Genomic DNA, 25,620 nt, shown 5'->3' with positions numbered 1-25,620 from the left:
TAGATTAAACCCTGTCACGTTGTGCTTTAGTGTGGCTCACATGCGCATATGCTACACTAAACAACATAGCATGATGTGAGGGATAAAAGGTATGGCTTGGCTTCATGTGCTCAGTCACTGAGTGAGAATAGCAGCAGACTCAAAGCTCACAGGGAAGGCATCACATAGCTCTGATGATCGAAAAGCTTATTGAAGTCATATTATAGCTTAGATGTGGTTCAAATACACATCTTCACTTGATGTGGTTGAAAACAAGAGGTCAAGGTTTGGATAGTTAGCACAGCAGTTTTAGTTTATGCTGCTAGATACTGTAACTACACCATCTGGTTTGCAAAAAAGTCTTTGTCCATTAATGGCCATCTAAATAAATAAATACTTGAAAGGAACATACACTACCGTTCAAAAGTTTGGGGTCAGTAAGATTTTTTCTTTAAAGAAATTAAGGTAACACTTTAGAATAAGGTTTAACCCCTTCAGACTCTGCGCCCATTGGAATAGACATCACATGTCGTCTTTTTTAAATCAATAAAAATGTATGCCTGGTCACTGATTGGTTCCTGATTAACCAATCACAATTAAGATATGACCCCTAACTTAATCTGATCGAGCTTCAAACATTTTATTTATGTCTTCAAAGTGACCATGAACTATCAATTAAATTTTCATTGGTTTTAATGAGAAACAGCCACAGTGGATGTGAGATGAATGAATACACAGCAACACACACACTCACACACCCTCCACACAAATTGATGCCTTGATGCTATAATACACACAACCATATATTATTCATCAAAATAACCAGCAGGTACACATAAACACTTCCACAAAGACATTTAAGCCCCTTAAAATACATGGATAATATGTCCCGGGATTTGTTCCGGGATCATTTGATTTTGGTTCATTCACACTGACAGTGATTTTTCTGGAATTTGTGCGTGCGTTCACACACATCACGTAAAGATCCCGCAAAGACACGTGACATCAAGATGTGACGTGTAATGTCTCTGCAGCGTCTCAAGTTTGCTTATGATCTGTGAGAAACCACGCTTGTGTTTTTTTTTTTTTTTTTTTTTTTCCTGATTCGGTCATAAACTAGCTAGCGTATTGCTTACCGTTTCACTAAGCGTGTTCCGGGACTGATCCTGGCATTGTGCCGAATTCCTACCCCCACCAAATTATTACCCCCCAAGTATTGGTAGGTTTAGGATTAGGTGTGGGGCAGGGGTTAGGATTAGGGGTAGAATTAGGATTAGGCAATCAGCTTGCAACTTCATTAAGGGCGGTAATAATTTGCCACAACACCGGCAATGTTACTAGGTCCCCATCCTGGGATTGATTCCGGCATCAATCCCGGGACATGTTTGCATTCATATAGAAGGCACTTTAGCAATTTTATGGCAATTTTCTGGGATTAACGCACTGTGTGAAAGGGGCTATACACACATACTTAGATTGACCCACTGCAACCAACCACTTCAACCAACAAAAAGAATCAAACAAATCTTTTGAGACTTCATATCATCTTATCTTTTTTTTTTTTTATTATTCTTTTTGCATTGCATACTCTTACAGTATGTGTTCTTTTCAAAATCTTCAACACTATCTCACAAACTCTAGTTCACAAGTATGATTAAAGGTGCTACAGAGGATGTTTTGTTTTATACATTTTTGCAATATTACTTGAAACTGTCTTTACTAACTGATAAAAGACTATTTATTAGGTGCACTGAAAGGAATAATATTAATATACATCATCTGTGCACGAGGTAGGGCCTTAAAAACATCAGCCAATCCTTTACGCGATCATCGCATAAACGATTGGCCCTCTGGCTTGTCAATCACTGCCATGACATTCCTTGTGCGAGACGTGCGAGACGTGCGCGACGTGCGCGGCTGCGCGCTCCAGTAACATTCCACACTTTACAGGCGCCGCATGCAATGTTTTTGTCAGGAGACAGGAGTAACAACTGCAGATTATGAGTTACCTGCGGTGAGTCCGACATAATGAATCCACTAACACAACACAGTGAATGCCGGTGGTAAACACTCGTGTTCCAATACTCGTGCACGCGTTTTGGGAGGCGTTCCCTCGAAATGAGCTGTGAAGGAAGGGGGTTGTTCTTACGCATGCGCTCATTTCAAAAACTCAATAACAGTCTTTGGTTTCTCAGTCGACGAAAAGATCCTCTTTATCACCTTTAAAACATGAGTATTTTTTACGTTTCTTCAGTTATGGTGTCAAGCTCAAATGTTGTGTCTTTTAACACAAGGTAATGCTCTGTGAACTGACATGAAAATTTGTATTAACTAACATCAAAATAATATTCACAATTTTTTCATTGTTTAACTGAGCCCCCTTTTTGCTTGTCCACACTAAATGTGAAATTGCGGAGTGATGTAATCAATCCTAAAACAGCCAATCAAAACAGTCCTCTCTGTATTGCATACTTTTATGGTTTTCCTTGTAGAACTTGAGGGGTTTGTTCTTCACTTGCACACTAAGTTTCCCCTCATCCATCTTTGATGTTTAATACAGATGATGAGTGGTCAAATTTTGGTGAGGACAGGGAGTTCCCAAAACAAAACTCCAAAGCTCTTGGCCAACTGACCAACTGAGATGAATGAATATGATCATTGATAGTTTCTCCAGATATTATAAACCTCCAACAGTGATTAAGAAAATGGGTAGAGTTTGATTGTGAGATATCTACAGTAAATGTGTGAGATTCAAACCTAGTAAAAAACACTTAAAATGAAATGAGGCACTAGTAATGGCCTTGTTTACAAGCTTGAAGCTTGCAAGCTACAGAAACACTCAAACCTGTAAGTCCTGCACTTCACACTCTCAGCACACCATCATGCCAATGAGGGAATTAGCAAATTAGTCATCTTTCATCGTCACTGTCGTTTGTGGGTTGCTTTTAATCTCGTTTGTTCCAGCTCACATTCTATTGCAGTTTTTACAAGCATGCCACTGAATGAAAATGTGCTACAAACCCACTATGCACATGTTTTTGTGACTTATTTGCTTGCAACAGTGTGATTGTGCAAGAACTACTCATGTTGATTTTGAGTAGTGTACTGCATATGCCATTTCCCTTTCTGTTCTTCAGCCAAACATTTGGTTTTATTTTCAGACCTGGAAAATAATTTGCGGTTCATACTGCATTTCAGCTTCAGTGTGGAGCAATAATAATGACAATACCGGCATGTAATTATTTATGAATATGTATGCTTAAGATGAATATGCATGCATGAAATGAATATGCATGCATGAGTTGACTTTGATTTCCTAGGCACACCGTAGATCAATAATTAGCGCACACAGGATCAATACAAACCGAATATTACCTGTTAGGGATGAAAGGGAATCATGTGTAATTTGAATTGTGTCTTTTGTGTTTCTTTATTTTTGACAGGTTGTTTTAGCGCTCACTGTTCTTTCCTCAGATACAATTTCCAGAGCACCTGACTACAGCTGCATTTTTTTTTTTTTTTTTTTTTTTGAGACATTTGGGTAAGGCTTATCAAGCTCAGCTTCATCAAGCAGAAAAACGTCCCTCTAATTGCTGCATGCTCCCTGTGATTTATCCAAGCTCCCGTGTCGTGTCTCTGAAAAGCCAAAGAAAAACATACGCTGTTCCCTTCATAACCTCAGTTGATTGCAGATGATAATTATCACATCTCTCCCTCCCTCACAATAGGAGGGCAACCTTAGGAAAATTAGCAGCTGTCAAACGGAGGCACATCTCCTCTGACTGCTTGTCAGCGTAGTCCCACACCCTTTCTCTTCTTTTTTTGCGTCTTTCTTACTTTTTACCTTGTCAATGGGTGCTGTGCAACTTTCCTATAGGAATTGCAGCTGCAAGTCAAGGGCATTTGATTGTAGTCTTTACAAGAGAATTCTTCTTTTTACTCCCTGCCCCAAATCCACAGGCACAAAGCGGATGGAAACCAGCTTTTAACTCAGCCCTGCGTATAAGTGTGTGTGTGTGTGCGCGTGTGTGATCTCCCTCTCCTCTCTTGTCTTAATTCAACTACATCCTCTCCCAGTGCCGGCCGGGGGGCTAGTGCTTATAGAGGCCAAATTGTAATGCAGATCACTTTGGTACAAAACCTCACATGAGACACTTACAGATCCCTGATGTATAAACCGAGAGTATAAGGCTGAAATTCTCATCTAGCACCTAAATCAGCCTTGTCCCAGTCAACTTATCATTTACTTGGGTCTTCAGGGATTCTTCTCTCTCCAGGCTTTGTGTCTACAGTCTACACAGCCTCCAATTACAACCCACTCTCTGCAACTACTAGTAGCAAAAAAAAAAAAAGGATGCTTGGAAATTGGTGCAAAACCCAGCAAATATATGATTTTTAAAAGTGGTGCAAGAATAAGGAACTAATGTACAGTGTTGTGGACTATTGGATATGGACTATTGTGCTCAACAACTACAATGTGCACACAATGTGATGTGAAATAAAGAGTTTTAATTTAGCAGGAACAAATCATAACGTTTTCAGAGATCATTTTCTTACTCCTTTTTGTATTGATGTCCAGTAGAAATATTGAAACACTATTAAAACAACAATTACGTTTATTTTTCTTACCATACTGGCATTTATCGTTTTGCATAAACCTCATTAATGTCACAGTCTTCATCTGTCCTGGACTCCATTTCCCATCATCCTCCCTGGCCCTCACCTGCACTCACTCCACCATCAGCTAATCACACACACACCTGTTCCCCATCAGCACCTCATCACACCAGACATATAAGCACTCCACTCAGTTCAGTCAGTGTCCGGTCTCGTTTATACGGTCACACGTAAAGGACTAGTTCATGTTATATCGCCAAGACTCCCAAGCTTCCTTCCTGTTCCACTCCAGCGTGTTTCCTCAGTCTCTGTGCTTTGTTGTCTCTGTGTATGTCAACTTACCTCCTATGCGTGTTCCCTCCATCGACGATCACCCATCCTTCCAAGATCCACGTTCCTGCAATACAAAGGACAATATCATTACCAATATCTCTCCGCAACTTCCATCTGTTTCACTTACCTGCTTCTCTGTATGCTGTTTGACAATAAACATCCATCCACGTTCACCTCTGTGTCTCCGTCCCATCTGTCCGTAACTATTAAATGGTCTTATTTATTTTCCAGTAAAAATTTAAGTATATTCTCGGAAATAAATAATTTCCTGGGCAATTGCTTTTACTTTTATCTTTGTTTTTTTAGGATGTTTACTGAAAATTTAAAGCAAAAATACTGATTTAGAAAATTATTTTTACAGGGTAGAGATTGCTCTGATAATCTCACAATATGCTTTAAAAATCAGAATGAAAATATTATTTTGAGTTCAATTGTAGCAAAACAAAAGTTTCAATCTTTGACTTCCAAATATATGATCAATTATCTACAAAAAAACTCAAACTCAACAAAAGTTTTTGCTGTCATGGCAGTTTAAAGGTGCCATCAAATGTTTTTTTACAAGATGTAATATGTCTAAGGTGTCCCCTGAATGTGTCTGTGAAGTTTCAGCTCAAAATACCCCATAGATTTTTTTTAATTATTTTTTTTAACTGCCTATTTTGAGGCATAATTAGAAATGCACCGATTCAGGTTGCGGCCCCTTTAAATCGCGCACTCTCGGCCCCCTCCCGAGCTCTCGACTCTGTCACTGCATAAACAAAGTTCACACAGCTAATATAACCCTCAAAATGGATCTTTACAAAGTATTTATCATGCAGCATGTCTAATCGCGTAAGTATAGTATTTATTTGGATGTTTACATTTGATTCTGAATGAGTTTGATAGTATGCTCCATGGCTAAAGCTAACATTACACACTGTTGGAGAGATTTATAGAGAATGAAGTTGTGTTTATGAATTATACAGACTGCAAGTGTTTAAAAATGAAAATAGCGACGGCTCTTGTCTCCGTGAATACAGTAATAAACTATGGTAACTTTAACCACATTTAACAGTACATTAGCAACATGCTAACGAAACATTTAGAAAGACAATTTACAAATATCACTAAAAATATTATGTTATCATGGATCATGTCAGTTATTATTGCTCCATCTGCCATTTTTCGCTGTTGTCCTTGCTTGCTTACCTAGTCTTACCTAGAGGTTTTTTAAACAAATGAGATTTATATAAGAAGGAGGAAACAATGGAGATTGAGACTCACTGTATGTCATTTCCTTGTACTGAACTCTTGTTATTCGACTATGCCAAGGTAAATTAAATTTTCAATTCAATGGCACCTTTAATTTATTGTTGATAGTTCAGATAATTCTAAACCCAAGCCTTAATTTTTATAATAAAAACGTGAAGAAACATACATGCAAAAGTGAGAAGCACCTGTTTGTTTATGCATTCACAGCATAAAGAACTTGCAGCTAATGAATATGAATAGTATTCAGTGACTGCTATACAGTGTGCGATACTGTATATCCTCCTCAGCAGTGTTTATTCAGAGGTAATGTAATGCCTGGCTCAGATATGAAGTGCTTCACATGACAAAACATGGCTGAAGGCTGTTTTGAAACCCTGTGCTAAATGATGCTAAAGTGTACCCTCTTCGCCTTTATAGAATAAATGCATTCCAAGTTAGTCAAGTTACAATATACAAAGTTCAAGAGTGATTCTCTTGTGATTTACTTAAGCCTGGGGAAACAGTCACTTGCCTTACCATCAATTCAGTGCAAATCAGTGGTGCATCTGACTTTCTTGCTTCTTACATAAATGTACACAGATTCACTAAAATTATCCAAATTACCCAAAACACCATTCACATAGTGTACTTTCTAGTGCAGATTTTAGTGCAGTTACATTGTCCAAGGAGCAGTGTGCCATTGTGTAGTCGTTGGCTGAAAATTGTGTTATCACAAATCTTATCAAATGTGTTGCTCCCTAGACACCCACAACACTTTTTCTTAATCCTCATACAATTACGTGTCGTAATCAGGTGGTCGTTGGAAGAGCACATTACAGCAAACGAGAGCTGGAGACAAATGCAGGAGCTCCCATCATGCCCTCTAGAGGAGACTCTTCAGTCAATAATGGAGATAGATTCAGTGTGTGTCAGCAATTTAGAAACAACAGCCAACAGGAATCCCACCAGAAGGGATACAATTAATCACAACAGGAGAGATGTAAGCGTCTGCTCGGAGAGATCTCGCTCTCCTGCAGTCTTCAGCGTAAAATGACACTGCATCATTATTAAGGCTGGAGCCTGTTGGGTTTATTACGCTGCTTCAAAGTCAGTGTGCAGTTTCTGAAAATGGCTTCAACTTGCATTGCCGTGAAGTGTGGCTTGAACCTTGTATTGTGTCGTCTATACACTGTAGAAGTAGTAGTGAGTGGTGTGCTATTAGAGGAGTTTGTATTGAGAATGGTACAGTCAATGTTCCATCACAACCGATCTGCTCGAGGAAGAGTAAAATTACTCCTATAAAAAAACTACTTGAGTGGGCAGAAACAAGCGGATCATGTCAAAATACATTTACGCTACTGTTCCGCCAGCCAGCAGAGTCAGTGTTGTGGTTTTTTGCTGTTTGCTGTAGCTTGAAGTGGAACTAGTGTACACAGTGTGTATTTTAATTATAATTTTGATTTTAAAAGACGTGAAAGATGTGATACTTAATCAAGAACTGAATCAGGCTCTTTGATGACTGACACTGTTTAAACACACAGAACAATGTAATTAGATGAAGAATGTAAAAGTAACTGTGTAAAAGGGCCATATGCAATCATTTTTTAATCTTATCCTTCTAGAATAAATTTTTTCCCCCACTTATAATGTTAGTCAAGGTTTCTTGCACCCATATAAATATTAATAATAATGAGTATTATTGATGTAATTATAATACATAATTAATATTAATTAATTTGAAATACTATAAGACTAATAGAATAATTTTATTAATACAGCTATTATATTTAAAGCTGCAGTCCGTAACTTTTATTGGTAAAAAATTATCCAAAATCAATTTTTGAGCATGTACATAACCAGCCAGTGTTCAAAACTATCTCCTTACCTTAGCCCGATTCACAATGGTAAGCTTGTAATGGGAAATTTGAGTTTGACGTGATCCATTACATTTAATCTCCATTGGCAGCGCGATTTATTGTATTCTCAGCTGGTCAGAACAAAAGTGGCAGACGTGGTATTTGATGACATTTTCCTGTGAAAATTCTTATTTTGGTCATACAAGACTACAATCTGTGATTCCGAAGTACAGTATTCACACTGGTGTGGTGACTGACAGCAAACATTAGATTCATCTGCGCTGAGGAGACGTGCCAATGCACAACCCACCTAAAGATGATAATTCCACAAATAAGTGCAGTTGCAGGTTTCAAACAGAGATGACGACAAAGATGCAAAACTTACAACTTACGGACTGCAGTTTTAAATGTCCTCTGGTAGGATTGACTGTCATGCGTGTATCAGTGTTGCTGAATACTAAGTAGGTTTGGTATGTATATATATATATGTATAAATGGGCAATCACATGATGCTGTGCTCATGACATTATTATTACGATCAGCTCTGATCTATGTGATTTGTCACAAAGTGTTTTGCCATCACTGCTGGTTATTGTAAAAGACTTTAGAGTCTTCATTAGAACAGGCTGAAAATATGCATGAGATTTACAACAGATTTGCCCGTGAGCAAAGTTAATATTTTCTATTTCCTCATAAATTATGCGAGAATCTGTAAAAATGAAATGATCCCTGATGAAATTGCATTTTTGATTTTCTTGACTAGATATTGTTCTAAGGCTTCAGGAAATGTGCATTAATTAATCAGCATGTTGTTTTTAATTAATTTCATTTGAGACAGGGTTTATTTTACTGTTTAATTCATGAATCGCTTAATGTGATTTTGTGAAGTACCATCTTTATTGTGTCTACTTGGACCAAAATACGCTCTCTCTACCCTCCGCTCAGAAATTGCCCCTTTTCTCTGCCACATAAAAGACATCACTCATAACCCAGGTGTGCTATAAAAAGAGCAATCACAGCCTCTCTGATCACCACTCATGTACCCTCATGTCAATCATATTTTGTCTTTATGTTTCAATAAATTTCTGATGTGAGGTGGCTCTGTGGTTCCCACCCTTGTGGTTGACCTTGTTAGGCAGTCCCGCAAATGCATAAAGAGCCACTTGATCTTCAACGGTTCGTGTTCTCGTGCTTGATGTTCAGTACAAAAGAGAAGCCATGTTAAGTAGCGCTTCAGATTTTGGAGATGCATTGTGATGCTTCAGAAGTGTGCTATTTATATGAACACCCCCTGTGTGTCAACCTATCGCAGGATTTGTTTTAAGTCAGGCAGTAATCCACTGTATGTAAATACCCTTGTCTTTTGATGTTTTAATAGAATGCCAGACTGAAGTCTGCTGCTACAAATATTAAACAAAAGACAGATGTTTAGTTTGCAAAATGTTTCTAAATGTGGCCCGCATTAATTATCCCTGTATTAGATTAGTCTTGAGACTATCTAAAAGAGATAAGCTCTAGTCTAGTCCATAAGGAGGACATTCTTTTAGGACATTGCACCTTAACATCTACTGAGCTGAGGTTGGAGTTTCACTTAGGGCATCGGATGTGGCAAATGTACCACAATCGTTTACACTGATTATATAATGCACATAGTCTGCAATCACTTGCACAGAAATCACAATAGCAGGCATCAGTGTTTAATGTGCTGGAAAGTTTTGATTGATTGTTGATTTTTAGGCTTGGCCTACAGAAAACAACAGTAGGATAGACTGCTGCTGTGAGACCGACGTGCCAGTACAAAAGCAAACTTCATAATGTAATCATTATAGTACTCTGTTATTAGTTTAGTCACAAAAATAATTTATTTTACCCACATATTTATTTATTTATTTATGATTAGTTGGTGTTGCAATGCTGTTGGGTGGTGACTTGGGTGTTGCTAGGTGGTTGCCAGTGCCAGTGTTGGGGGTAACACGTTACAAGTAACTTACAAGTTACGTAATCAGATTACTTTTTCAAATAACTAGAAAAGTAACGCATTGCCTTTTCAATTTACAGCAAAATATCTGAGTTACTTTTTCAAATAATTAACTCATTACTTTTTCACATTTATTGACTGACAGCTCTCCTTGTCCCCATGTTGAGAGAAATAAAGTGCAGAGGTGTTGTATGCGCTGTGTGAACATGTTAGTTATTGTAGTTCTAGACTAAATGTGAACATATATTTACTCATCTCACTTCCACGAAAACATTCAGTAATCTCAGAGTTTCATGCAAACTTGTAATAATTAACTATATTAAATTATGCAAATATACTTTATTTAATCTCACTTTATTAACTAATGTCTTTGCTGCTGACCTTCAATGATTCAATTCAACTATATTAATAAGCAAAAATTATTTTAGATTAGTGTTTTTGAACTTCCTTCTGCTGTATCCTGTTCTTTAATCTAGAATGACAGCACAGCTGAAAGGTTTGTTTGAGCTGCGCCCTCTACTGTACAGGCGTAAATATGCATTTCACTTTTGGTGTGAAAGGGCTTTTACATTTGCCAAAAATAGAACTTTTTTTGATGTTATATAAAAAAAAAAAAAAACAGATCAAGCCCAGCCCAGGTTAGAAAAAGTAACGCAAAAGTAATGTTACACATTACTTTTCATAAAAAGTAACTAAGTAATGCAATTAGTTACTTTTTTAGGGAGTAACGCAATATTGTAATGCATTTTTTTAAAAAGTAACTTTCCCCAACACTGGCCAGGGCACTAGCACAAGAGCCCTCCCCCAAAATTCTATAATATTTTATTCACTAGATATGGTTCCGGTCCCTCCTTCAATGCAAGTCTTTTTTTGTCACCTGTTTTATTAAATTCTGCAACAACTTCAGAAATCTGCATGGTTTCAAGTATCAATTATGTCCCTATAAACAGCGGGAGATGCATTATGTGTGGTAATTTAATACTAAGTATTAAATTACCCAAGTATTATCTAAGTGCTAACTATGAGAAACAGTAATAGTGATGTTTGCCTAAGAAATTACCACTAAAAATCACGAGTTTTATGTGTTTTTTATTATTGTAATGTTCTTTTATTACCCTCAGATTTTGCCTATGGTCACATGCCCTTGAGAACAACCTCATTCTATTTTGAAATATTGAAAGGAACAGAGGTATGGGGGATTTCTCAGCTTGACACAAAGTTGTTGTTAAGTGGCTGCTTTCCCCCATGCAGTGATTAGATCTATCTGCTGTGTAAATGAGTTCACAGCTTCACACCACATCACTTGCTTTTGGTGTTTTTTCTTCTTCTTTCCACATATACGTTCTGTTGTTTAATTTCGCTCCCAAACACTATCAAGTAGAAAAATAATTGCTAAAGCCAACTTGGATTGTTTTTTTATTTTAGTTTTTTATGTGAAAACCCCCTTGACTCCACTGTTATGTTCAGATCCAGGGGGTTGCTAATAAGTTTATAAAAACTTAAGTGCTTCACAAAAGTCCAGGTGCTCACAGAAGGACTTTCCCTGAATAAGTAACCATTTCCTGAAATAAAGCAAACGATTTTGGTCTAACCTTCCAGTGCTATTGAGCTAAAGAAAATAAGGGTCACTTTCCCTAGCACATCCAGCTAATCAAGCGATTCAGTTTTCATTACCTGTAAGCTAGCCACTTATTAAGTACAATTACACGGCAATTGTCTCATGCTGTCTCACAGTGGGAGTGAGTGAGAGGGATGTTATTATTTTTGCATATCACAGACGTGTGTTTAGCGGTAGCGTATTCTCACCTAAGATGAGTGAGAGACAGACTATTTTCACAAGGCATCAGATCATTTGAATGGGCCGGGGTTCCCTGTTTCTCAGTCTGATGGGTTTGATGCTTTTATGAAAAGCTCACGATCATGTCAGTAATAACAGCAGACATATGTTTGTCAGCTTTGACTGATGATGACAATCGTATATCATTTATTGGCCATCTCATTCTGGTTGACAAGTTTGATAGTTGACTTAATCATCCTTGGCTGATTTACTAGTCCTTCTCTGCATGCTGTTTTTCACAGAAATGACAGGCTCACATTTGACTCTACAAAGAGTTTTATGGTATACTGATTCCAATTAAAATGGAAGTGCTTTTCCTCTTCCCTGTGGTCATTTGGATTGGAGACCTTTTGGGAATAGATCTTGTTTTTAAATCTGCAAGTTTCCATACATCCAGAGCTTTAAAGAAATTAGATTTGAAATACAATCTGCCCCTGGTGAAAGTATTCCCATCTAAGATTTGTTGTAAATCAATATTTAATAAAGAGTATTAAAGAAGAGGAAGAAAATGAGGCTGGCATCATGGGAGCTGAGTTTGGTTTTATGAGCATCATTTTCAAAGAAGAGCATCACAAATATTCACCCTCTCAAATTATAAATATATATCAGTATGACAGCAACATGTGTACTGTGCATATATAAATTTGTCTACTAATATCTGTGTGTATATCTGTGAGTTTATTTGACTATATCTAACAAAAAGAGTTTCTTGAGGGACAAGAGTCTCTCTGTATTAATAGGAAAAATTCTCATGTATGACTGTATGTGTATAGAAACGTAATTGAAAAGGACATTTCAATTTCTGTCTTGTATTATGGTTTTCCCCATCAATTTCTTTTTTAGTATATTTATATGATGTTGAGTCATAAGGAAGACAAAAACACAAAAACATCTACTACATCTCAAGGACATTACATTTAGAGTGTCTCTAAATTATGTGATTTCATAAAATGTTTTTTAACAAGTTGAAAGCTATTATCCTGATGGATTATGATGTTTACCTTTGCTCCAGGATTATGCTGAGACGGGGAAAACCTTGGCCAAAGCCCTGGAGGACCTCAAGGCCAACTTCTACTGTCAGCTGTGTGACAAACAGTATTACAAGCATCAGGAGTTTGACAACCACATCAACTCGTACGACCACGCTCACAAGCAGGTAATGGGCCTGTTTTCTGCCCCTTGAGACTTCCTCTGATGCAATGCATAGCAATAATAGAGTGTTTTAGAAGATGACAACAAATGGATTTTGTAGCACACGTGTGCAGCACAAGATGAATGGCTTCCCCTTCGACTCAGAGTCAGTGGAGTGGTGGTGGTCTTATGGAGTTTTAATTTAGGAGGCCATAGATCAAAAGCAGGCAGGACAATTGGAAGTCCAAGTGCTTTGTTGTTGTTTGCTCCTGTTGTTTATCCTCTTTTCTCAAGACAATGTTAAGCCTCTTTCCCTGCATTCTGCATAAACAAGTTAGTGTGCTAGTTTTGTTGACCTGTTCTTAAGCACTGCAAATGTATTAAGCCATAAAGCCAACGTGCATGAACTTTTGCTGAGAATAGCTTAATAGTACCACCCGTATCCAGGTCCACTGAGGCATTTGAATATTATACACATTTCAGTATTACAAGTGAACAAAAGTGCTAGTTTGCAAACAAATCGTAGAAAGCAACAAGAACATGTTTGCAGCAGTGTTGTGCACTGTCAAACTCAATAAGTTCAGTATACTCAAAACATTTGAGGAAACGTGTTACCTCAAAACATTTAAGTAAACTAAGTCTTTTTTTAAGTTGGTAGAACTTAAATTTTGGGGGGTGGGGCCGAGAGTCGCGGAAGCGGAGCAGGGCCAGTGTGGTGCACAGGTGTCTCTCATTAACAATCATGTCACCGGCATTCCTTCGCTCCCACAGTTCTCAGCCTCGCCCCACTCATCATAATGTTAATTACATACAGCTCATTTACATAAACATCACATTCAGATCTTGGTTAAATGTTAGATAGCAAATAAAACATGCAATTTTAACTATCAAAGAGACTGTCATTATATACTTTTATGTATATAATCAAACAACATACAGTTTTGCAGCCCATCCTCAACCAAACCACAGGCTCTACTCTTCACCAAATGGTAACCTTACAAAACTAACATTACAGAACTCCCTGTGAATCCCAAAAACAACACAACACCAAACACTAACTTATGTCTCCCTATGGTAATCTTGAGCAAAAACACACAAAATAACGCTTAATTTCAACATTTATTTTCCTTATACAGTCTGACGCAAAGCATGCTGGGAATTAGAAATCTGCTGCAACTCGATAATATTGAGTTCAGCTTACTACAATCCAATTTTGAGTTCACACAACTATTAAGTACAATGAACTTTATTATTTGAGTGAAATGAACTCATTTTATTTAATTTCACCGTTCAGTTTTACAGTGTGCATCAATCAAAAGTTAATTGACAAAAAAACGTTCAGATGGATGGATGGATGGATGGATGGATGGATGGATGTAGGTAGAGCAGGGTGGAAGAACACTCAGTATATGTTGATTTAAGAACCAGCAGCATCCAAAAATAGCAGTGTAACCTTTAATAGCAAGTTAAAGCTTTAATTCCACCACTTGTCCTGCTGTTTGATATCGGCCCTGACCCCTGTGCTCTGACTCACTCAGAAACTAAATGCATGGAGTCTCTGGGGCCTGCTGCGCTGTCAATAACAGGGCTCACTGAACTATTGACTGAACACCATCTACAAACCCTCCACCCATGACCTTGCTATTGAACACTGCAAAAGGAGCGAAATGAATGGATTATGAAGGAAAAAGCCACTCCCCCTCACTCTCTGATATGGGTGCTACACTTGTTAGTTTGTGTCTTTCAGATGTGTTTGTCGCATGGCCTCCTATCTGCACAGTTCAAACTATTCTACAGTGCAAGCACAGCTTCTCAACGAATTGGGTTGATGGATGAATAGCACAATTTCCCAGCAACCCTCTGGAGCTGGCAGAGCATGTCTGCTGAGAATATAATAGAGTATGGGAGACTCATGGCCCCACAGGAAGCCCAGAGCTACAGAAAAGCCTGGTGTTCCTGTCAATGTGTGAATCACCACTGCCAAGCCTTCACTGTCTGCCTTCGACTGGTCTCAATGTTGCTTTTAATTAAGGATACATGTCCGGTCAAAAAATTACTGTGTTAAAATTTTCATTCATTCTCAAGTGGCCTGTCGGTCATGTCTGCCCCCACTTTACATGAAAGAATTTCACAGGGTATTTGCAGTACAGCTCTCTCACATCAGGGCTGCATCCTACTATAAATGATGTAACCACATCCAGTCATGTGAAATACAGGCTACATGCATTAACGGCTCATTCCAGAGCTTCTCTCGCCAAATACATTAACAATCAATGAAGAGCTGCTCCTCCAAGTAATGCACCTGAGAGTCAAATAAATATAGCCCACGCCAACCTGTTTGCTATTTTCTGCAAGGCTGGCTGACAGTGAACCAGCGCAGAGGATCAGGCCTGAGTTTGCCCATACTGTGCCAGCAGAGAGCGACAAGATAGGTGCTGAAAGATAGAGGGCAGGTGCACAAAGAGACCCTATCCTGATGGGATCAAACTAGTTACCCTGATGTGCCCACTCCACACTGAGCGGCCCTTTAACATGACAAAATTATATCTGATGTGACCGCCTCGCATTCCCCTGACTATGAGCCCCAGCCACGGTAAATGCAATCACTGAAGCCTTCTCAAATAGGAGAGGTTACAGCGCCACTGAACTGTGTATAACTGTGCAACCTGAGTGGAATGCGTAATGTTGGGCCAGATGACTCTTCTTGGCTGCCTGGTGAAACCATTGTTGTTTTTACTCTCAGCTATCGCTAGCACAAAGTCTACCTTGCCCAAGTACAACACATAGTCCGTTCTGCTATAAAAATGATTTTCAGAAGAGCTCGTCATCTGTCTTAAAGCTAAGCATCAACTATTAATGGATAATTGAAAGAAAGCTTTCAGGATTAATTGGATGTGATAACTGTTCTAGAGCTGGTTGTTGCTTGGAGACATCTAGTGCTTTCAAAAGGAATGTAGTCTTTAAACACCCATAAATATCATATCCTTGTGAATTTTTAATGGAAGTTAATTTAGATTATCACTGCATGTACAGACGTAATCCTAATCAATACATTTCACTGCTTGAGATGCACTTAAGGCCCTAGCATCAGGCCTTCATGGCAGCTTCCATCAATCTTGCATTCAAAGCACAAAGCCTTTCAGACCAGGAAACAAATGCAAATTAGCATCACTGAGTTTTATCTAAAATAAATAGGACAATTTCATGGAGTTTAGCAACCTCATCCTCAGCTTCTTTTCATTTGCAGAGAAAATGGATTTGATGAAACATAACATTGGTGTGCAAACACCTTAATTACCTTCCTTCTCTCTTGAAGAGATTTTTAATCTTTTTTGTTGTGTATACCTCAATGTGTGCTACACAGCAATACCCAGTCTTTATAATAAAAGGTTGTTAAAGCATGGAAAAAAGATTTGTGGTCTCTAAGAGGATTATTATTCAAATAACTTTTGTTGCTTTGGCGTAGTTGACATACTGAGATAGGTGAATGAACGAGAGATTCTTTGTCCCCCCTCAGAGGCTGAAGGAACTGAAGCAGAGAGAGTTTGCCCGCAACGTGGCCTCCAAATCCAGGAAGGATGAGAGGAAACAGGAGAGAGCTCTCAGACGCCTACACGAGCTTGCTGAACAACGCAGAGAGGTGCAATGGTGGGGGACATTTTGTTAAATTGTTATTTCCATATTTATATAAAATGTACCATATATATATATATATATATATATATATATATATATATATATATATAGAATGGGGTCTTCTAAAAGTCAAGAAAATCTGCTCTTTTTCATCTGAAACATTCTTTTAAACATGGAAATAAAGAGAATAATATTAAAAAGGTAAATAAAGATTTAAAGTCACTAATCAAATAAGCAATTTTGTCACATTGATCTTGTTCACTCCTTTGTATAAATTTTCAGATGTTCTTGTTTTCATTGAAGCACATGAAGCACAATATGTTATTTGATTCTGAAGTCATTTTGGATACCATCATCATGTTTCCCTGTGGAGTCCAATCCTCATTTCCCCCCTATTTTTGTTAGTTAAAACTGTAAATGAACATGGCACATGCATTTCATGTTTTTGTCTGTGTTTTCTTCCTCTCTTTCTTGATGCAGTGCCCCAGGAAGTGGTCCTATGTTTAAGTCTACTACGGTGGCAGTGGAGGGTTCTTTCAGGGAGTCCTGCTGTGATGATGCCCAAGAAGAGAACCACAGCTGTGCAGCTCAAGATTCAGGGGGTCAGATCCATTCCAGCAGTTGTGGCTTAGCTAGTAAGCAGTCACCATGGCCATACAATGGGAGGGCCAAAAAGCAAACTTTCAGACGCAAAATTGCATTCTCTTTTTCCTTTCCAAAGAAAGCATCTATTAAGCTTGAGTCATCAGCGGCGGTTTTCTGTGAGAGTATGGAGGAGGGATCGATGGAGCGGAACCGCAGACAAAGACTCAGAGCACCCCCTGTTGAGCTTGACCTCCCCGGCTCCCCCATGGAGGAAAAAGTACTAAATTGTGAGGAGGCAATTTACAGCACTGGCACACAGCAGGGCAAGCACTTCCAAGAAAGTGACAGCACTGGAAGTCAGGGGTCATCAGATATGCCTGTGGAGAGGGAGAGCCCCTCGTCAACGGCCTCAGATTTGTGTGCTTTGCTCGTTTACTCAGAGGATGTGCCCAGTCCCGCCGTCTCCCTCATAAACACTTCCCCCTTTCGTTTAAACAGTGCTGATATTGTTCTTGACTCTGAGGACTCTGTTGAGAGCCTGAAAAGCAGCATTGCTGAAAGTAAACCTGAGACCTCGGTGGATGTGACAGTAGAGGAGAACAGCATTTCAGAGGAGGGGCACTCAACCATCATTGAACCTCCGGAAAAGACTTTCTCAGATGTGTCACCTAAGAATGACTCTGCTCAAAAACAAACACAAGTGGAGGATGCAACTTCAAAGACACCTTACTCTTTCACAAAACCCAGCCAGCCTTTTTTCTCTGTCCTAAGCAGAGATGGTAACACCATCTTCCAGTGGCCCTCCGAGATGGTGACCTTCACAAGGACAGAGCCATCCCTGTCTTTCAGTTGCAACCCCCTCCATTTTGATTTCAAGAGGTCACGGATTAGAAGGTCTGCTGACACTCAGGAGATGACTGAGCCCAAAACTGATGAGGAATTATCTGTCTGCTCAGGTTTCAAATCCTGCCACTCTGACAAGCACATTGAGGAATCCACAGCCAGCCTTAGAAACAGTCCCAGCCAAGGACCTGAAGGCAAGGTCAGAAAGTGTTATCAGTATTCAAGTGACACAGAAAGTTGTGTCAGGCTGAAAACACATGACAGGTGTAGACATTCAAAAGATTGGATTCATGCAAGTAAGAGGGTGGAAAAGAAATTGCGGACCAGGGATCGACGTCATTACAGGAGCCACTGCAAAAGGAAGCGTAGAAGACGGAAGAGGAGGAGAGACAGATACCGGGAAACAGAAAGCAATATGGTGAAATCTAAGAAATTCCACAGACGACCTGAGTGTGTGGAAGGACTTGATAGCCAATTTAGCGGCGCCACTTCACAGCAAGTGCATCCATTAGAGAAGTCAAAGCAATCAGCTCAAAATCAGGCTGAGGACAGCAGCACAGCTCCCGTAGTTGAGGAAGGCTTGGGAGGCAAGAGGCAGGAGGCAGCAGCCGATGTAAACGGCTCAGCGGGCTGCACCATTCTCTCTGATGAGTTCTGTGCTGATGGTGAAAAGGTGCTTAGGAACAGCAGGGAAAAGCCTGACAATCCAACTGCAGGGGAGCTAACGACCATAGGACAGTGTTCTCGCAGCCAGGACACATCTCACTCTCAGAGATCCAGTGCAGCTGAAGGGTGCCGAGAGGAGACGCCTTCATCACTAGAGACCAACAGAGATGGACCATGTGAAGGACAAAGTTCGAAAAGACGACGAACAGATTCTTTAAGTGATGGAGATGAGTCTTACGACCCCTGTCAGTCGCCCGCAGAGATTTCTGATGGGTGCACAGAACTTGCCTGTTGTGAGCATGGGATTGGGAGGAAAAGAAAGAGGCGGTCACATGTCCAAGATCAAACCCCATGTCTTGCAAATGAATGTCCCATTGTTAAAAACAGTGTTCTGGAAGAACAGGACAAGGCTGTGGAGGAGTCAAGCATGAAATGCCTTGTTTTAAAAGGCGAGTGTGACAGCTCGAATGGGTCAGACCAAATCTCATGCAGTATTGATGATGTAGAGAGCAGTGTGGTTGATCCTCAGACATTTACTTCCATTAGCAGTGCCCTGGGTCATACTGTGGTCGAGAGCAGTGACTGGCAACTGAGCTCCTCCTCTGAGATCAATGCTTCATGCACCAAGGGCAGTCTAACTCTACTGGAGACAGATTCAAAGCTCTCGAAAGAGCCGACAAAGGAGAGTAGTAACATCCTCAGTAGCGAGTCTAAAGCAGCACAAACCCCCTTAAAGAACTGTAACACGTATTCAGCGGCTGCTCAGGCCTGCCTGCTTAATGTGAGAGAGTTAGCCCTGCAGAGGACTGAAAAAGCCACTCACGACAAATCATGTCAGCACAGCATTCAAACCCCGCCGCAGAGATTTCACCTAGGCATTCAGGCTGAGGAGAAGTTGAGCAGGGAGTGCTTCCACACCACCAGCAGCCTGTTCCAACCCTCTGCATCTTTTCAGACCCCCTCAGAAAGCATGGAGAGACACTGTCTCCTGCAGATCCAGAGCCATGGACAGGTGCTACACCAGCAGGTGTTCCCTACCAAGCTCAAATCTGTCCTATCCAGGCCACATCTGCCCATGTCATCTGCTGTTCTCCATCCAGTTCACCTGCCATCCTCCCTGCCTTCTGGCTCCATCACAATACGTCACACCATTCTACAGCACCACAGCGCTTTTTTGCCCCCACAACCCCCTATCTACCCCCAGGTAGTGCCTGTTTCTCGACTCCCCCTGGGGCCGGAGATCTGTCGGCCCACTGCACCTCCCTTCGTGACCCCTCCGCAGGTATCGGTAGTGGCTCCCCCTAGTATTCACCCAATGACTGTGACGTTTCATGCCCTGCCACGACCTGCCATGTTTCCACCCATGTTGCCCCCTCATCATGCTGTCATTCCCCTTCAGCCTCTCTTCTAGCTCCACAGCTATTTCTGTGTAACAAAAAAATTTATTTTATACTGCAGAAGCAAGAGAAACATCCGCAGCACTGCTCCCTTAGTTAGAATTTTGAGATAGGAAGTTTTCCTTGAGTAACATACAAAAGAGTTGTATTTGCAGTTTGGGAAGGATGCTGTTTCTGTGCCATGTTGTCAGTAGAGATTCTTGCAGAAAAGAACTGCATAACACTTTTATTAGGAAATATATAACTCACCTACCTGATTAAATCCAGTACCTGTTTTATTAGTATTTGTTGTTAAGAAGATTTTGACAGATTTTAATCACCTCAAAGACCTTCATTTTATTGGATTAAGAGGAGCATGATCATTTGATACAATTTAGGTGCACATCTTTGTAGAATTACAAAATTATAAATTATAAAATATTATAAATACATAGTATATATGTACGCTTTAGTCTATATACACTTAGAGATAATATCAAAATACTGTTATAATAATAATATATACAATAACAATAGAATATATGATGGTTGCATATCTGTAGTGAAATGAATACAGGAAGTCCTAAAGGGTCAAAGCGTTATTATGTGCAGTTTTCAGAGCTCCATAGTAAACCTGCAGAGAATTGATGTAACACAGACATTCGTCATGTGTGACAGCATTTAAAATGAATCACACTAGCACTAGTGTACGATGGTAATTACTACTTTAAATATAATGCTGCTGTGCCTGTCGAAGGCTAGCGGAATGCAGCAAAATAGCGCTATGCACCATGTGCTACAACAGCATCGTGTTGAACACATACATAATGCTCATTTTTATGAGTAGTTTTTATGCAAATCAAAAAGCCCATAGCATGTAATGGGGAACTGAATGTGACTCGAAAGCTGAACTGATATGGGCAAATTATATTTCTTACTTTGCTAATTATGGTTAACCTCAGTGCAGTGAATAAACAAACAAACAAACACAGAATTACGGTTAAGTTCGGACTACAGAATGTGTTATGTGTGGTTTAATATGTACTTCAAATTGTAGATCTTACATGCTGTTGCCTAAAATGTTTGAAAAGAAGCACAAAAATTACCAAGTGCAAATCCTTACATGGGTGTTTCCTGTATCCCTCATATTGTAACCTGCTTGGATTAGGAGAACATAGGTTAGATCTATCTGTAGAACATGGAGTACCCTGCCCAGTAGCAGTTATTTAAGGATTTTTTTTAATTTTTCCTAACCTATATATTTTTTTATCCAGTGTGTAAATCTAAATGGTTTACATATCCATACACAGCCAAATGGTCTACCATGTGGAGTTAAAGTTAACATTAACAGTTATTCAAAATAAGCATATACAACTAAGGCAATTCCCCTTTTCAATTCATTAATATTTTTGGTTTGATTTACATATTACATGTAGAAAAAAACATAACAAGCCTTGGTGATGCTGGTAATATGATTAATTCTAACAAATATTTAACTGAAATTTATTGAAATCCTGCTTCAGGGTAACTCCAAAACAGAAGTTTGGTTTTGTTAGCAAAGGATTCAATTTCTCCTGCTTGCATCAGATGAAAGAGATTAAACTCAAGAGAAGGATTCATTTACTTATTTAAAATACTAACTTCTAAGATACTTGAATCCAAAAGCAAGTCAAGTTAGCTAGAGAAGAACAGTTGAAATTCTGTGTCTTTGAATTCTCACAATCCTTTTATTTTCAAAGGAGATGTGTTGAACTGGAATAAATGACTTAGCTTTATTGATTTTGCAAATAGCCATATGGAAAGTAGACTGTACTTAATACTTGATAATTATGCTCAACCATATGTTTTTTTATTAGATATCTTTTTATTTAAAACCGAAAAATTAACAAATGAAAAGCTATACAGCTCCACAATGATATTGCACCACCGCTAGTGAACAGGACTTAGAAATCAAGGTTATTTCAAATTAAACAATAATAACAACAATAATAACAGGTAATAGCTGTATTCAATGCCTAATGAGTAAATAATAATAATAATGAATCTGTTAATGTTAAGTAGACTGATTCTGTATTAGAAATGCCCCAGTGGAGGAATTTAAGCAGAGCTTTTTTTTTTTTTTTTTCTGAATATCTTAAAAGCATGTAATTTCATTACTCAATGTACACATTTGCATCCAAATGAGGTGGTATATGAAAATAAAAGTAGTGTAGAGACTGGTTTTTCTGTAACATCAGTTCAACAAATCCCCCAATACCACCAGATTGCCCCTTCTTAATTCATGTTGATTCTTGAATCCTAAACACATAGGAAATTGTGTAAATGCACAATGTTATACTTTTTTTTTTTTTCCCCGCAGTCAAAAAAACATGCTTTGGAAAATTGTATATGCTGTAAATCAGTACTATTTATAAATCATGTAATATGTAATGTACATGTACATATGTTTTATGTTTTTATTGTGCCAGGTACCCTGTATGTATGAATTATTTAGATAAGATAAAACAACTATGTTTTTTACGCCACTTTGCCAAATGAATGATGCTAAAGTACTATGTAATAAAACAAAGAAACAAGCACTTGCTTTCATGTGTGTCCATTTAAGTTGTGTTTTTGGGTTCACCACACACTCAGGTGAAAAAGTCCACAGTATATGAGTACAAACACACTGGAGATGCATGCTTTTTGAAGCCGGGGAAAATCCAGGGTTTTTGTCACTGCTAGGAAAGAACTGTTGAATATTTCATTTTAAGGTCTCGCACAAGCGATGCAGAGGTTATTGAGCGAGACAGCTATGGTCATTTTCTAGCAACTCTGAGGCAGTGTTAGACCATTGGAAGCTTGAGCTTCTACTACGCACGGCTTAAAATTCACACTCCATTCGGCAGCCTCCTGCAGCAGCTCTCTGAGAGAGTGACATCATTATGCAGAATTATTCTGCCATCCTGTATGAGACTGATTAGCTCAGATGTTCCGCTGTTATTTCCCCTCCAGTCCTTGAGTCACATCTCTCCAAGGCTCCTCTGTTGTTAGACAGCATTACCTTCTTTCTGCTCGGCTACAATCGGAGGCTCTCTGAGCCGTTTTGTGTGCCGACCTTTTTCACTCAAAACAGCACTCGGTAGATTTCCTCATACTTTGTGACTCATAGGCCCAGTCACAGCACTCCCTTGTGCCATTTTGTTTCCCTGGAACGGATGCAAACGATTTCTCACCCGCTACCTCTATCCCACAGAGCTAAAACATGGTCTTCCTGCTGTCCACACTACTGTTTAAGCACCTCTCCCTGAACCTGGACGACCCGGATGATGGCTGTCGGGCTCATGTACTCGTGAGAAATCAGCTAAACAACTAACGTCTGTACTTATTTCCTTTTACCTACCCTGACACGCAGCATTTGCATAAAGCCTTTGTTATATAAAACCAGCAAATTGCAACATTTTGCAATCTAGAATGTTATGTTTCCTCCGAGCGTATCTTGCCTGCAGACTTATGGACCATCTCTTTACAAACACCCACGTACGGCACTGCCTCTCACAGCCAGGGATAAACAAATGCCTGGCTACCCTCAAACAAAAGCATTCTCTGCAATCTGAGCATTGTACCGGTCTAATCATGATCTCGTATTCATCAGAATCGGAGCATTATCGTAGTCATCTTGTTTGTTCGCTTGATCAGAGTCTCACGTTCAGAGGATGGATCCTATATTGGGGATGCAATTAACAATCCAGGCATCTCATTTGTGTCGTCTCGTTATCCTTTTTGTTTGTTGCCTTTCTTTTTATTTTCCTCACAAGGTCAAGGAAATACACAAGAGAATGATGCAGGAAACTGCAAAACACACAGACTCACGCAGGACTGTCAAGCTTTTAAATAAACTTTAATTAACGCTTCCATTCTTTTAGAGTGGGTTTTTTTTATTACTGAACGAAGATGAGCTCCTGGATAATTTCACCCTCATTATTACAGAATGAAAGGATAGTCTGTGTGGCTCTGAATGGTAAGAGAAGCATCTGAATTAGGCACTATAAACTATTAAATCTGGCTTTGGTTTTTATTAGACACCGTCTGTGGTGTGTATTAAAGTCTGACCTCAAGTGAAGCTCTTTGTAGCTTTTCTTCATAGGGACTGCCTGGGACTCTTAAAGTGCTCGTGTTACAGCGAATCCCACAGTAAGTCAAATAAATTGTCAAGAAAGTTATTGCTAACCTCAATAAGAGCAGATTTGACAGTAGCAAGCTTACAAATTTCATTGCCTCAAGTCTCTGCATGAAAAATTAATAGCGTATAAAGAAATATCAAATACTATAAACATCTAAACACATTCAAGAATCAGGGTTTCCAGGCTAATGAATATGAAACCAATAAACCATGACAGGCCATTCATTTGACCACGGCTAAAACATGTTCTTAGACAGAGCATGAGCTGGATTGCCAAATAGCCCTTTACCCATGTAAAATCTATGACTTGTGTGCAGTAAAGAGTTATGATTAGTAATTATTGGAATAAACAATTCTTCCACCATATAGTTGATTATAGTAACAGTAGGCGGTTTCCGATTGCCTAGCAGCTTAGCGCAATAATATACAGCACTGCATAGATTGAATAAATGCACAGTGGGCTATATAAATATTAGATTTGGTAGGGTCTGTGCTAACATGAGATATGTAAAAATGTTTTAATATCTGAACTATCAGTTTTATCATTTGTCATGCAGCAAAAAATAAATGAATAAATGTACTGCATATCATATTGCCTGTAATTCTCATAAAAATGTGCATATAGACCATGACTGTAAATGCTTTGCAATGTATATTAAGTGGGTGTATAATTATCTGATGAGTGATCAGATCAGCAGGATTTGAGGTGAATCTTTGCAGCTTGTATGATTTGTTACAGAGATACACATATTCTTTAGTTTGAATACACTGTAAAACGTAATATGTTCAAAAAAACAAATTGTGGCAACAGATTACAAGCAATATTATTATTTAAATTCAACATAAGAACTGAGTTAGAATTAATCAAACTAGTTCCTTAAAAGTCAACCATTTAAAATGTGTAAAATTAGCAAACACCATTACAAAAATGACAAACTGACATAAAAAACAAAGAGTCACACTGCCCAACTAAATGAAACACTGATCACCATAATGGCGACCAAATATTTTCAATAGAATCAACATCTAAATTCATCTTTGACATCTTTCTGTTATTCAGATATTTTTGTTTAAATTTTACTTAAATTTTACTCATTTTAAATGGTTGACATTTAAGGAATTGATTCGATTAATTCTAACACAATTCTATTTGGTGAATTTAATTAATAATATTGCTTGTAATCTGTTGCCAAAATTTTATAGAGTAGATATAGCGTATTACTTTTTACAGTGTAGGTTTTTAACTTTAAATCAGTTTTTATTTAGTAGTTCAAACTGTTAGTAACTATTGCTGTATCTGAATCCCTTTATATGAACTGAATTTGATGTAGATCTTACATCTGAACCATTTTTGAAGTACATACATACTATAGGTGTGTGGTATATGTTCT

The 25,620-nt window shown here is 38.7% G+C and overlaps 1 protein-coding gene across 1 annotated transcript in view; it reads left to right on the top strand.

Moving 5' to 3' along the window:
• The window catches only part of znf804a (zinc finger protein 804A), a 70,529-nt gene extending 47,820 nt beyond the window's left edge, over positions 1-22,709 (top strand). Inside the window, exons 2-4 of the mRNA XM_048193256.1 lie at positions 12,843-12,986; positions 16,479-16,609; positions 17,078-22,709. Of these exons, the coding sequence (XP_048049213.1) occupies positions 12,843-12,986; positions 16,479-16,609; positions 17,078-20,102 (3,300 nt within the window). The 3' untranslated portion in view covers positions 20,103-22,709. The remainder of the gene's footprint in view (positions 1-12,842; positions 12,987-16,478; positions 16,610-17,077) is intronic.
• The last annotated feature ends 2,911 nt before the right edge of the window (positions 22,710-25,620 follow it).

Source organism: Megalobrama amblycephala, linkage group LG6 (genome assembly GCF_018812025.1).
Source record: "Megalobrama amblycephala isolate DHTTF-2021 linkage group LG6, ASM1881202v1, whole genome shotgun sequence".
Taxonomy (NCBI): Eukaryota; Metazoa; Chordata; class Actinopteri; order Cypriniformes; family Xenocyprididae; genus Megalobrama; species Megalobrama amblycephala.
This window is presented reverse-complemented; position numbering and strand designations above follow the sequence as displayed.